At 54.7% G+C, this 14,258-nt stretch overlaps 1 protein-coding gene across 1 annotated transcript in view; it reads right to left on the bottom strand.

The window, feature by feature from the left end:
* The window catches only part of TG (thyroglobulin), a 235,908-nt gene that overhangs the window by 199,101 nt on the left and 22,549 nt on the right, over nucleotides 1-14,258 (bottom strand). Inside the window, exons 11-18 of the mRNA XM_059168674.1 lie at nucleotides 13,947-14,186; nucleotides 11,716-11,853; nucleotides 11,271-11,348; nucleotides 10,578-10,690; nucleotides 8,132-8,234; nucleotides 6,981-7,181; nucleotides 2,724-2,936; nucleotides 1,026-1,180 (exon numbers count right to left, since the gene is read on the bottom strand). Coding sequence (XP_059024657.1) covers nucleotides 1,026-1,180; nucleotides 2,724-2,936; nucleotides 6,981-7,181; nucleotides 8,132-8,234; nucleotides 10,578-10,690; nucleotides 11,271-11,348; nucleotides 11,716-11,853; nucleotides 13,947-14,186 — 1,241 coding nt within the window. The remainder of the gene's footprint in view (nucleotides 1-1,025; nucleotides 1,181-2,723; nucleotides 2,937-6,980; nucleotides 7,182-8,131; nucleotides 8,235-10,577; nucleotides 10,691-11,270; nucleotides 11,349-11,715; nucleotides 11,854-13,946; nucleotides 14,187-14,258) is intronic.

The raw sequence follows: 14,258 nt of genomic DNA on the forward strand, positions 1-14,258 counted from the left end.
CTCTCTGTATTTGGTTTTGTGAAAATGTATATTCTCCAAAAATTTTTAGCATATGGGGTTAAAACTGAGTTTCTCTATGAGTTAACAAGGTTTGAACAAAACAAGAACTTACTTAATTGAGCAACTTTTGTCTTTTAAGATTTATTTATCTGGGAGAGAGAGTGTGCATATGAGCAGGGAGAGGGGCAGAGGGAGAGGGAGAGAATCCTGAAGCAGACTCCCTGCCGAGTGCAGAGCCCGACTCAAAGCTTGATCCCAAGACCCTGAGATCAAGCCCTGAGTGGAAATCAAGAGTCAGACGCTTAATTGACTGAGCCACTCAGATGCCCCAAATTGAGCAATTTTTAAAGACTCCTTCTGTGAATACTTGACTTCAAATCACAGAAGCCTTTGCTTATTACATAGCTAAAAACTCTGATATTTCATTATTCACAGGACTAGGTCTGTCTGCTGGCATGCAATAGTGTCCTTCCAGGGAGGGTCCATAATGCCTTCTAGCAGGTTTGTTAAAGATACGTCTGGCACAGGCGTTCAGGGAGTGCATCCTGGCATTTCTGTTCTCCTACAGCCCTTCCTCCACGGGTGGTGGCAGTCCTCCATGGGCGTTCACAGCTCTGTCCCCATGTCATCTGCCTGGCTCCTCATCCCCAGCTGTGTGGCTCTGGACAATTATGCCAGCCCTCCAGGCTTCATGCCCCTCATCCACAAAGCGGGAGTAATAATAGGGTCCCCATGAGCATTGCTAATCCAGCCAACAGCGAGCCGTGCTTGGTGCCTCGCGAGCACTCAGCACACACCTGGTTTGACGTCTTTACACAGAAAGAATGGCCAGTGATGAGTACGGATTCCATCCCACCACTCTGATTAGCCTTGGCCAAGGGGCATTCTTGTCCTGAACCTCACTTTGCCTATTGGTAAAATGAGTGAGAGGCGAACCCTAGGTTCATTTGAGCCCTGAGGTCCTCTGCCACAGTGACCCAGAGCCCAGTCCAAGCCCCGACTCATGCGGAAGGTCAGGGACATACCTGGATCTGACAGAAGCCACGGGCCACCAGCTCATCTAAGATGAAGACCTGGAAAGCCAGCAACAAGCCCGCGTAGTCAGCACTGCACATCTTGCCAGGCGGGAGCCGGAGCTGGAACTGCCCTTGGGTCTGGAGGGTCTGCCACAGCTGGGGCCCTGCACACAAGCCCCGGAGGTCAGCAGACATAGGCAACACACCTGTGGGATGTCTTTCTTTTCTTTTCTTTTTTTTTTTTTTTTTCGGTGAAATCACCCTTCTTCATCTAGCTTAGAACACACAAGCACTACCACCTTGCACTATCATCCTCAGAGTCTAAGCACTTCCTAGCATGATGGCTCTGAAATTATTTAGCATCCTCATGGCGTGCTCAGTCCTGCCTCAGCTTCTAAAGCACACTGCTCTACATTTTGGGGCTCCAGGCAGGACATTCTTCTTAGAAAGTCTTCCATGTTATCTTGCATTCAAAACAGGGCTGCTACATAGGATTTTGCCAGTTAAGATGGAACACCATGGACTACATGAAAGGCATACTCTAAGATCGTTCAGTGCACAACCTATACAGTCATACACAATGGCCCTGCATACAATGTTAAGGGCTCAGGACCCACTCCTCTCTTCTCCCAAATGCTTTACTCTAGATCCAGTCTTGATTAGCCTGGTCTTAATTTCAGCTTAGGCCACTTTGTCACCATCAGGGAGATAGACCATTGATTTGTCCAAATCATACTGACCTTTTTCTGGAAAACATTTTTTTTTTTAGCAGGGAGAGGGAGAATCTTAAGTAGATGCTATGCCCAGTGCAAAGTCCAATGCAGGGCTTGATCCCACCACCCTGAGCTCAGGACCTGAGCCAAAATCAAAAGTCAGATGTTTAACCAACGGAGCCACCCAGATGCCCTTCTGGATAGCATATTTGTTTTTTTTTTTTTTTTCTTTTTTCTTTTTTGATCCCAAGCAGCTTTGCCACAAATGCTGTCTTCCGACAACCACCCAGAGGCTTGTGACAGCCCCAGGATCTGGGCATCTGTCTCAGACACTCCTCCCAGTGCCTTGGGGGGACCCCGTGTGGGTCCCAGCACCCTCCCCAGCCCTGCTAGACTATGAGTAATCGTGGCCAGCCTCAGCCAAGGCGGATGCAGTCAGAGCACTAAGGCCTCACAGCCATGTGGGTGCACCAACAGGCTCGCTGGGGGAGCAGGAGAGAGGACCTCTGCTGATATTCCAAGGGCCCAGCCCCACAGCCATCAGAACTGATACCCACCGAGAGGGTCAAGGCCCCAGAGCTCTACCAGGCATTAGCCACGGAGCCCCGGACGGGACCCAGGAGAGGGAGAGGTTGGTGAGTCAGCATTGCTCTCAGAGCCCAAACAGCTCTGAGTTTGTCGACACCACAGGAACCAATATGGCCCTCAGAACGCATACTTCCTACTTATAGTCCTGTATCCACGACGTCCCAGGAGAGCCTGAGATGCTGGAAGTTCTTCCAAGGAGCAGATTGTTCCAGAGAAGCCCCAAATAAAGCTTAACCCTAGGAGTCTGTGAGGCACATCTGCTCCTTCTAGAACATGCTTCGTAGGGCCCTCTCTCCCCCTCCTGATGCCACCTGGCTTACCATGGAAATGCTACACTCGGGCGGGGAAAATGCAGGTGCTCCGCCCTGAGCCCCAAGAGAAAGCTGGGTGCTGGGTGGACACTCACGCTGGCAGGCGTGGGGCTGGGGCGGCTGGGACACCCAGCGCTGCTCCTCAAGGCTACAGAGCAGTGGCCCCGGCAGGAAGGCGCTCCGATAGCCCCGGCGGCACAGCAGCCGGCACCGCTGGACGGGGGCTCCTCCTGCGCCCGAGGCTGGCTCACACAGGATCACTCCGCCGGCCACAGCCGACGTGCTGAACGGCAGCGGGCACTGGGGGCCTGGAAGGAAAGAGGGGCCCCGGTGGGCGCTAGCCGCACAAGGGGGCTCTGACTTCCCGCGTTCCCCGGCCCGCTCCCCGCCCTCTCTCCGCCCTCTTTTTGGGCGAGCGCATCCTCGCCGCTTGAACAGACTCCTGAGCGGGAACCACACCCAGGTCTTCCTCTCCAGCTTGGGTCCTCCGAGCTCCTTCCCACCTGTCAGTCCATTTGCCACCTGGTTGTCTCCACGTCGAAGGCAGCGCACCAGACCTCCTCACTAGTGGCCAGGTCTGCTCCTGCGTCAGTGTCCGGAGCTCAACATGCACCCCAACCCCCAGCTGTCCCAAGCAAAACACAGCAGCAGCCCCCAGATGGTCCCATCCGCTTTCCCCAGAGCGAGGGAGGGCTGCAGACCACCCCTTCCGTCCCCACTGCGCTCCCTTCGTTTAGGTGTTAGCCACCTGTTCCCAAAACACTACCTCCAGAAGCTTCCACACCTGGCTCCATCCCATCCAAGCCCGCCCACCAGTGGAGATGCCCCCGTGAAGCTGGACACAGGCTCTCAATTGCCCTGAGGGCCTACAGACCTGACCCTCTCTTCTCTCAACCCCTCCTGCCCCTCTGCCTCTGCAGGGCTATCGCTCCCCGAACACAGCCTGCTTGCGCACCCCAAGGCCTTCCCTTCACCTGTGCAGCTGCCTGGACTCCCTTTATGACCCTGCATCATGAGCTCAGCATCCCCTGCTTTCTAAGTCCTTCCGTGGCTCTCCCAGGTGCACGCAGCGAGCTCTCTGGCCTCCTGGGCGGACCTCCACGGGGCCAATCATCCAAAACTTATCACCTGCACACCGGCCTCCCCGCCGCACGGAGCCAGGGCCGGAAAGAGGGTGCTTCTCCTCTGTTCCCCCCAGAACATAAGCTCTGGGGATATATGTTACATAAGTGGACGAACAAGTAAAGGAAATAACTCGCACTCTCGGTGAGCCAATTTCATACATGACCAGAGCTTTAGTTAATTATCTGACTCTCGGGCCCAGCCTTGCCGCCCACATGGGTCTGGTTTTCACAGCTGTAATCCACATGTGACTCGAGGGTCCTCGGGGGGCCTCAAAGACGGAGGAAGACCCATTCTGACCTCCAGGGTACAGGGGCCCTCTCTTTAATACCCACACTGGCGTCGGGCCGAGGTTTTGCAGTAATCAGCCGTGGGCTTGCTGAGTTGGTTCTCACCAAGTGCCACGTGTCTGTGGGGACGAGGAGAGTCAGCCTGTGGGCTCAGGGGCCAGCCGACAGGGATTTGAATCCCAGCTCAATCGCTTTCTGGCTGAGCACCTTGAGCATGTTAATTAACGTCTCTGTGTTTCAGCTTCCTCCTCTGTAAAAATGGCGACAATAAGCAATGATGCTACTTCCTAAGGATGGTGGGAATCGAAATGAATTAAGGCCCATAAAGAGCTCAGAGGAGTTACCGGCACGTAATAAATGGTCATTAACTTGAGTCATTATTATGGATAACAGCAAGAAACTACGTTACTGCCTGCGATGGAAATTTTAGGACATGAATTAACCCTTTCAGAACAAAGAAGGGGCATTTGGTGCCCCACCAGGCTAAGCTGGCCGTCGCCATATGTGATCGTTAGCCACGAATTTTCGAGTTTGTGAAACTAGGTCGTGATCAGTATTTCCCTGCCCCTTACTCAAAATAAGCCCATGAAGTCGGCAGCCCTGGTGTTATCACCCTCCCCTTACAGAGGAAGAAACCGAATGTTGAGGATTTGGAGGGACAGAGCACCTGGGCACGGGTCCTCTGAATCTAACCACTACCCCGGGAGAAAAGGGCTTCCCCTTACCTGGTGCTGCTCCGAGATGGGAATGCACATCCCCTGCCCCTCACCGCTGTCCTTCCTCTGTGCTCCCCGAGCCCCGTATCTCCTCTTCGGAGCCCTCCACACTGGCAGTTATAATACTATCTCCAAGGGCCCTGCTCTCTTCTGGGCTCAGGCAGGGTCATCTCATTGATGGGGAAAATGGAGGCTCAGAGGAGCTAAGTGACCTGCCCAGGGACACGCAGCTCGGTAACTGTGTGCGGGGGCTGTCCTGAGTGCCTCCCCTGAACCCATTTCATCTTCAAAGCAACTCCGTGGGGGAGGACTATTGTCACCCTCTGGCCATAGGTGAGGACGACGAAGCACGGGGAGATGAGCCTTTCTGCTCTAAGTCCTGCGGCTGCCAGGAAAGGACCAGGCATGGCACCCGAGGCTGTGCTCTGAGCCACCAGGCTGAGGAGTTGATAAAGACTATTTGAATGAATCCTAACAACGACTCAAGAAATTGCTATAGTGCTGGGAATCCCTCAGACTGGGAAACTGAGGTCCAGAGAGGTTAAGGGACTAGCCCAAGGTCACCCAGCAAGGGAGTGTAAGAGTTGGCATTCAAGTCTGCCTGCTCCCCACATCTGGTTTTCTCCGCCACACTCTGCAGACACGTCAGGAGGAGGAGCCTCGTGGTCGGTGCTGGCTGTCCTGCTTGCTGGCTCTGAGACTGGACAGGCTAATGAACGCCTGTGAGCCCCAGTTTTGTCCTCCATAACATGGGGGGATGGGACCGTTCTATTCATCAGTGCTGTTGAGGGGACAAAACTGAACTACGAGATGTGAAAATCACTTTCAGCGGGTCAATCTCCTGTACACATGAGCCACTGTCCTGGAACCCGGCAAGGCCACGTCACATGGGGTCTTCCCAAATCTTACAGGACCTGTGCTCCCAGCCCTGTTCCTGGGGGAGACACATCCGTCTATGTCCTCCGTCCCAGACAGTGAGAGCCACTCTTAGATGACGAGGAAGCTGGGTGCTGACTGTTTCCACCCTGACCAAGGCTGACACCACACCTCTGTGGGACACAGGACAGGGAGTTCCGCCCATAAATACCCATCGGGCACCTCCTATGTTTCTTGCTTGGTGACAGCTGCTCCCGGCCCCAGAGATGAGCATGACAGGGTCCTGCCTTGTCCAGCCCTGGACAGATGACCACGCCAGAGCTCGGGAGGACGGGCGTGTGGGGAAAGGCGTGGGCACACCACAGGACGGGGAGAGACAAAAGGGAAGGAGCCCTGCAGAGAGAGGGGGCAGCTCTTCCCTCCACCCTGCTTCGGCAGCCTCCCCCTGCCTCCTTCCAAATATAAATACACACTCACGAATCCACAGCAATTCTTTTTATATATACAACCCTCTAGGCCTAGCAAAACGTCTCCGCCATTCAGAATGTTGTAAACAGACGACAAAATTTTAAAAATAAACCAATAAGGACAGCAAAAGAAAGGCAGCTGCAATGAAATCAGAATCATAGCGCCGTATTTCTCAATCCCACCAGACCCAATGCCCCAATCTGCAATAAATATTTTGCAGCATCTTCCTTTACCGTCCTGAAGCGGAATTCACACAGAGTCTAACCTACTTGCTCACATACATTTTAAAATGACTATAATATCCTATGACTTGAGTATACAGGAAAAAATAAAAGGTAAGTCACTGAAAACCAAGTAAATATATTTTAATCTATAATCATGTGTTTTAATATTATATATTTATCTGATAGATAATTTAGTATTTGATACCAAAACAATTTTTTTTTAACTAAAACTAGAAATAAATCAACGCCTCCACAGATTTCTGAAGCCTCCCGGCTAGGATGGCCCCACCGTCCCTGAGATCCTGCATCAGGCCCCCTTCCCCACTCGAGGATGGGGAAACCAAGACCCTGAACCCCAGCAGACTAGCACCCCAGTTCTGAGATACCAGCTCTGGGGATCCCTGCCCAGACCCTCCTGGACTTCAGCTGCAGGGCTGAGCACTCTTAGGAAGTAGACACAAGTTTTGGCAGCATGAGAATCCACTGCCTCCGCATCCCCCAGCCCCTCGCCATCGCCCCTCCCGCCCCGACTCCCCTGGCGCCTGGGAGTCCTCCCCAGCTTTCGTGAAGGAAGAGATGAGCAGCAGCTCCCCCCGCCCCGGGCCAGCCCCCCGCCCCCCGCAGCCCCGAGAGCGTCTCCCAGGGTCACAGCTTACTCTCGCAGGCCGGCTGGCTCCCGGCCACACGGGTCCCAGGCACCTCCTCTCCGCTGTCCAGGACACACCAGCAGATGCCCTGGGCCGGGTCGCACCGCACGGGGGCAAACCCTCCGTCCTCTGCCATGCAGGCTGGGGCAGAGCCTGAGCCGGCTCGCCTGGATGGGACCCCACTCGGAAGTACTTCGCAGAGGCTCGGGCCTGGACACAAAGACAAGCTCAGTGGGCCCCTGGCCCCCATAGCTGCCACCCACCGCCACCTGCCGCCAGCCACCTGCTGGGCCCTCCAGGGTCTGGGGCTGTCTTCTCACTGCGGGGCTAACCTGGGATAGGGCAAAGCCTGGGCTTTGGTCAGGTCGGTACCCCCCCGACACACACGCACACACACGCACACACGTGCACGCACACACACGCACACATACTGCTGTCACAGAACGTGGCATCTTTAAGGAGACTGAACAAGTAGGGGAGGGAATTACAGCGCAGAGTGAAAAGGGGAGGGGGACAATGTGCAGCGTCGTCCGGGAGCCCGCTGAAATCACTGCCCTCTGCCCTGGAAGGGAGGCCAGTCCGGAAGGACTGATGCATGGGCTGAGTAGGAATTAGCCAGGGAGGGCACAAGGGCAGGTGAAGACCCGGGGGGAAGAGAGCATCCTCTTTCTTGAAAAGTCTGACTACAGTTGATAACACCCAGTCCTTAGAGCAGAAAATGCAGCGAAGGAGAGAAGCAGAGGGAGGTGTAAGATCCACACGCTAACCCCCACCCCGGGGCCAATGAGTCACGGTGCGGTGCTTGGGCCCTGAGGACCCCGGGGAGGCAGAGAAGGGACATCAGCCCCTTTGCACTTTGGGGACATCATCTTGACTTCACCATGGAAAGCAGACGGGAGGGCCAGGCTGGCAGCTGAGGGAGCAGGCAGGGGCCAGTGTGGCATCTGCGACACACAGCCAGTGCCCCCAGAAAGCTCCAGAGCCACTGCATCGGGGACCCTGCTGGTCTGCACTTCTTGGTTCCTCCCTGCCAAAGAATCCACTGTGCCTCTTTCACAGAGAGGAACCGGAGGCTTAGCAAGGGGAGAAGCTTCCAGAGCCATGGAACAGGGAGCCAGTGCTCATGGCGGGCAGGGGCAAGAGGAGAGGCAACCACTCACATGGGGTGCTGTTGTTCCTGCTGGGAGGCGCTCCCTCCCCTGAGGCTGGGTCCACACACCAGCGGCCGGCCTCCAACTCCTGCAGCCTGGCAAACTCTCCTGTCTGAGACAAAGCCAAGGGCATGTCACCCCAGGGAAGATGCTACTGCGGCCACCAGGTCAGCAGGCAGACATCCAGAATGTTCCTTTCAAAACTATGGTGATGGTTTCTCCAAAAAGAGAGGCAGACGCTATGGGCTACAGACCCTTGATGTACGTTCTTGGAATTGATGGTTACAATAATCCCATGAGGCCAGGCCCACAGTTCTCTTCTTTTAGGGTGGGAAAAGCTGAGCCTCAGAGATGTGAAGGGTCAGAGCAACACCCCATAGGCAGAGAATGGCAGAGCTGGGCTGGGTCTAAACCCGTCCAGCCCCAAAGCCCAGCCACTATCCTGCTCCAAGCTCCCCAGCCCAGTGCCAGAAATGATTTTCCACAAGCACCCCTAGGAGAAAAGAAGTCTGCACCATCTGTAAGAGAGAATGAAGAAATCAGCAGAAGGCAGCTACCCAGACTGTATCTGGCTGGGCCTTTCTCTCCCAGACTGTCCTGGGACCAGCTGGGGAACACTGAGCAAGGCCCTTCGATCTGCTGGGCCTCAGTTTCCCCACTAAAGGGAAAAGGAGGTAGGACTCGTCTGATGCCTGCACGCACTCCTTCTCGGAGCCTTGATGATAGACGTTGTCCTGTCTCCTGCATCTGGCACAGAAAAGCATGAGAACCAGCAGGTGCACTGCGGAAAACCAGCCGCCCGCAGCCTCCTGGCTGTCACCGAGGGCTTTCTGGGCTTCTGCTCACCACTCCTTATTTCATACTCTGCTGTGCTTGGTTCACAGGCAAGAAATGGCGGTAAGAGCACCTGACAGTAACAGGGAGCATAATCATGAGGACCACTCCATGCCAATCCGCACCACCCCCCTCGCCCAGAGTGTCACGCAGTCCCTAGGAGGCAGGGACCCTCCTGCCCCCTTTCTACACAGAGGCCCAGAGAGGTCAGGTGTATGCCCCTAGTTACATGGCTTGGAAGCTATACAGGTAAGATTCAAATGCAAGGAAAACTTTGAAAACATTTTACAGGAGAAAGGCTTAAAATTGAGAACATTCTGGTCACTAATTGAACATCTCCAAGGTAGCTAGATCAAAGACCCAGCCATCCACTGCCCAGTTGGGGCAGTGGAAGGCTTGAGTCCTGTTCCTGGCCCCTGGGACCTAAACGGGAGGCAGGCTGAGAAACCACTCCTTCAGGGCTGGCTCAGGATTGCTCTTCCCTCAGACAGAAGCTGTGGCTTCTACCTCTCCTTATCCATGGGCTGATGCTTGAACCCAGGATGGTGGAAGAGACTTCTGTCTCAGCCAGAGGGGGCTGTAAGCCAAGATAAAAAGCTAAAGAGGCTAATTTCTCTGTCAACTCAGTAGTAACTGGGATCCACGTCCACAGCCCAAAAAGCAACAATAATAAAGAAGAAGAAGGAAGCTTTGGGGTGCCTGGATGACTCAGTTGGTGAAGTGACCACCTTTGGCTCAGATCTAGATCCTGGAGTCCCAAGATCGAGGCTCCCTGCTCAGCAGAGTCTGCTTCTTCCTCGGCCCATCTCCCCTTTCCTCTCTCTCTCTCTCAAATGAATAAATAAAACCTTAAAGACATAAAACCCTTAAAAAATAATAAGGAAGCTTCTGTTCAGGGATTTGTAGTCTAACTTCTACATGGCTGACTTCCTCTGGCTTCCAGAAACCACCAGGGACTGAGCAGAGACTGCCAACACTCAGCAAGTAAGGGATTAAAACTCCCGTGAGAATCCTTTCTTTGGGGTTTTGTATCATTTCCTGCAATCATCCAACAATCTGAGAAAGGTACTATTATAATGTCTTCCCTTTATAATAAGAAACAGATATGAGATGGGCATAGCAATGTGGCCAGGATGACTTTGGGAAAGGCACAGGAGCAAGTACATAAGTATAGATTATTTCATGGAAGGTATTTCCCTGGGGCCTCAAAACAGTCCTCACACTAGGTAGGATTAAAAACATGGCCCAATCTCGGGGTCAAATAAAGCAAACTAGGACACAGAGAAGGTCAGCAAATTGCCCCAAGTCACCCAGCCAGGGTCGCCAGGGTGAAGACGAAAGCCCAGGCCTAGAACTGCCTGTGAGGTTTTTTTGGTTTTGTTTTTCTTGTGTTTTTGTTTTTGTCTTTGTTTTTCCCTTGTTTTAAAGAATAGATATTCTCTGTCATCATCACTATGTAACGTTCATCACCATACGGTACATCATTAGTTTTTGATGTCATGTGACTGCCTATGAGTTTTTAACTAAAACAAGTTGATTGAAAACTAGAAAAGCCATCCTCAGCGTGTGGGAGAAAGCTCTGGCTCCCATCTCAACCCGTCCTAGGCCTTCAGAGCCTTACCTCTAGGCAGGTTGGGATGAAGAGGTCTTCTGGAGATGGGTTTCCCTGGGATGCAGCCTGTTTCCAGCTGGAAAGCAGCCCGGTGGCTCGAGATGTCTCACAGGCCGTGGGGCCTGAGGGAGAGAGACAGTGAAACTCCTAACTGACTGGCCGTGGGTGCAGGGGGAAAGCAGGGAGCCCAGGCGGTCCCTCCATTGGGGTAGATGGAGAGACCCTGCGCAGATCTGGAACCTCAGAGGAGAAGCAGGCCATGGTTGAAGGACAGAGACCCGTGGGGGAAGAGGGGTGTATCATCCTTGAATGTGATGTGGGTCTTGATGACATGGGTCTGAGCCCCAGGAGGGAGGCTGGCCTCTCGAGCAGCTGTGGGACGATTGTCAGACTGTGAGATGGCAGAAGCAGATGAACGTGTCCTGGGAGCAGGTGGGAAGAAGGGGACTCCAGGCCCTTTCTCCGTGGTCGGTGACTCTCCCCTCCTAGGAAGCTAGGTGCCCAGATCAGGCAGGGCCAAGATCACGAGAATCTTCCAGGACTGGGGATGTGGGAAAATCCGGCCTGGCTGCCCTCGGGGGCTGGTCTGAGGGCACTCGGGCTGATCCAGGGGCATCCCTAGGCTGGGCAACAACAGCTGTCACCGCTGGGCTAGAGTTCCCACCACCAGGATCGGGAGAGAGCTCCTCGAGCTTCACTTACACTGGGGGACCTGTGGGGAGCGGGCAGTCAGCGAGGCAGGGACGTACTCTCCCTTCCCGTCCACACACCAGCAGTACCCTAGGAAAGAGTCAGGACTCAGAAGTTTAGGAAGTGCGTCAGGGGGGTATGTGCCCCCAAACAACTTTCCTTCTGTGCATTCACAGAAGTACCAGCAAGTCCCACGTCTAAGCCCCCTGCCCCCCGTCCACGATCACACACCCCAATCCCTCCCGCAAGGACTCACTGGACCTTCTGGCTGGTAGGTCCCAACTCCCATCAAACAGTTGGGAAACCAAAGTCAGAGACGCTCAGGGATTTGCCACCCACTGCCAAAGAGGGGCCTCAGCGCACTGATCCCAGCACAAAGTCCTTTGCTCTCAAGGACAAAGTGGGGTGTCACTCCACCACCAACAACCCCCGCCCCAGGGTGCGCATCCCCACTCACCGGTCCCGGTGTGGCACTGCACGGGCTCCCAGCCTCCCCACACATCGCACTGGGGCACATAGGGGCCGGGCCGCAGCAGGGCGGCTGCGCGTGTGGACTCCCCCGGGAGAAGGTCGCGTCTCTGATAGAAGTCAAGGGCTGCGGTAGGGAGAGAGGGGAGCCGCAGCGTGAGCCTCCAACCTGGAAGGGCCTCGCCACGTGGGCTCTGGCACTGACAACAGCCAGGCAGCCACAGGGTCTTATCTAGGGCAGCCCAGCGGGCAGTGGTCGGCCTCCCACTGGAGCACACCTCCCGACTTGCTCCTCTCAGAGAGGGGCTCGCGGCTCCCTAGGGGAGACACCAGCAGCCCATGGTCAGGACCCCTTGAGGAGACCAGGACCCTAGACAGTGGGTCTGACGAGCTTCTGCCCAAATCCTGGCACAGCACCTCTTGGTTCTCATGAGTGATCTTAGTGGGCAAGAGCGAGCTCCCTAAGCTCTCTGAACCACGGTCTTCCCACCCGTGAAATGGTTCTAATACCTCCCCGACAGGGTCAGTGTGACATTTATGTCTAAAGATCTTGAGCACCAAGCTCGTGCCAAGCACAGTTGGGTAAAAGGACTCCCGCGTCCCTCCCTACCCAGGCCTGAGAACACGGCGACCACGTGTTGTTGGCCAAAGACACTCTGTGACCCTCATCTCTTGTGGTCCTAGGTCTGCCACCAGACCCTGCAGGACGTGGAGGTCTACACACAAGCAGCTTCCTCGCCTCTGCGAGATTAGAAACACCTCCTCTCGTCTTGAAGGATTCGAGAGAAATGAGCACCCCTGGTCCTTCTCCATGAACCCTTCCTCTTTTCACCACCGCCCCAGACAGGCAAAGTCAGAGCGCGCTGCTAGGTGGAGGGCAACTTCCTTAACTTCACTTCTGAAGAAAATGCCATGGTGCCATTCAATGACTAAATCCCAGGAAGAGCTTCTCCCCTTCCTCTCCAGTCCGTCCCTAACCAGTGTTCACAACCACGCGAGCATCAGTCCCACATAACCCTCTGATGACATCAAACCTTGTCCAGGGACCAAATGGAAAACAACTGGTTTCTTGCCGAAAGCAGAAGTCCCTATTTCCCTGAGGAACAGAGAAAAGAAGTGTCTGAACTTGGCGGGGGGGGGGGGGGGGGGACGGAGGAGAAATAAAGTGGGAACAAAAGAAGCAAGAAGGATGGTTTAGCAACACTGCCTGCGCTTCCTCTATCTGTCAGGCACTGTGCCAGGCCCCACGACAGAAAGATGACCAGTACGTGGTGCCTCGTGCTCCGAAAGAGACCACGGGCATGGCAGTGAGGCAGGAAACAAAGATGGTGCTTGGAAGATTCTCACTGGGGTTTGGACACCTGAGCCCCCATCCCCAGGTGGCAGCAGCAGACATCCCTGAGGGGGAAAGCAGGAAGGCTCCGGCCTGCAGGGGAGGGGCAGTGGGCAGGGGGCTCTCGTCTTGGCACGGATGTTGTCAGGGGCAACGCCGCATTGCTTTGTGTGACCGCAGCCCAGAGAAGCCCGGAGAGGGAAGCCACTGAGATCATCTGTCAAGGAGCGGGGAGCTCGGGATGCTTGCAGTAGAGCAATTGTTTGCCCGGCCCAATCGGTGTGGGGTCAGTGAGAGGCCCGGGAGAGCGCTCGGACGCTCCTGCCCCAGAGGCTTCAAGTGGTGGAGGAAGACCAGGGGCTCTGGAATGAGACAGCCCCAGGCTCTGGGCACCAGGGATCAGTGCAGCAGGGGACAGAGGCTCGGGGGCCCAAACCATGCAGGCTCTGCTAGCTATTCGCTGGGTTAATGTGGGCATGTGCCTGAACCCCACTCTCTGCGTATGAAAGGAATCACAGATGGTGAGCGCAACACTGATCGCATGGAACTCCTTTTTCCCCACAGAAGTAGAGGGAAGCTTCAGAACAGACCATGAGCATTTTGGCCCAGGTCCCCTCACATTCTAGCAAAAACGTGGCTGCGTGGTGGACTTAGGGCACCATCCACGGTACAAAATGTGGAGACCTGCCCCTAAGTGGCTGTGCTGGTGGATTCGGGAATATATTGGAGAGGTGTGCATCATTCCAGCTTTGACTGGCACACAAAACCACTTTGTCTTTTCAGGGACCCACCAGCCTGGGAAAACCCAGGCCACAAAGTTTGAGCTAAGTCAAGCCCTTGCCTTCCCAACGAGCCGGAACAAGAAGCCAGAAGTACACGGAACTCACTAGACTGAGCTGCCAGACGAATGGCGTAATCGCCTCCGCTCAGAAACTTCTCTGAGAACGTCTCCCGGGGTGGAGAGAGTTGAGGAAGGGAGAGCTCCTCGTTGGTCAGCCAGATGCTTTTGGCCGCTAGGAAACTCTCTCCCAGAGGGAACCAAGAACTGTTGGAAGCCAAGACGATATCTTCTGTTTCCTTAATAAACTTCAGAACACGAAGCTTCACCGTCTCGCAAGAGCCAGGACCTGGGGGAGTAAAGAGATCATGGCTGGACACTTGGACCCCTCTTAGATGCGTGTGCATATACATATGCACAC

This window comes from Mustela lutreola, chromosome 3, assembly GCF_030435805.1.
Source record: "Mustela lutreola isolate mMusLut2 chromosome 3, mMusLut2.pri, whole genome shotgun sequence".
Lineage (NCBI taxonomy): Eukaryota > Metazoa > Chordata > Mammalia > Carnivora > Mustelidae > Mustela > Mustela lutreola.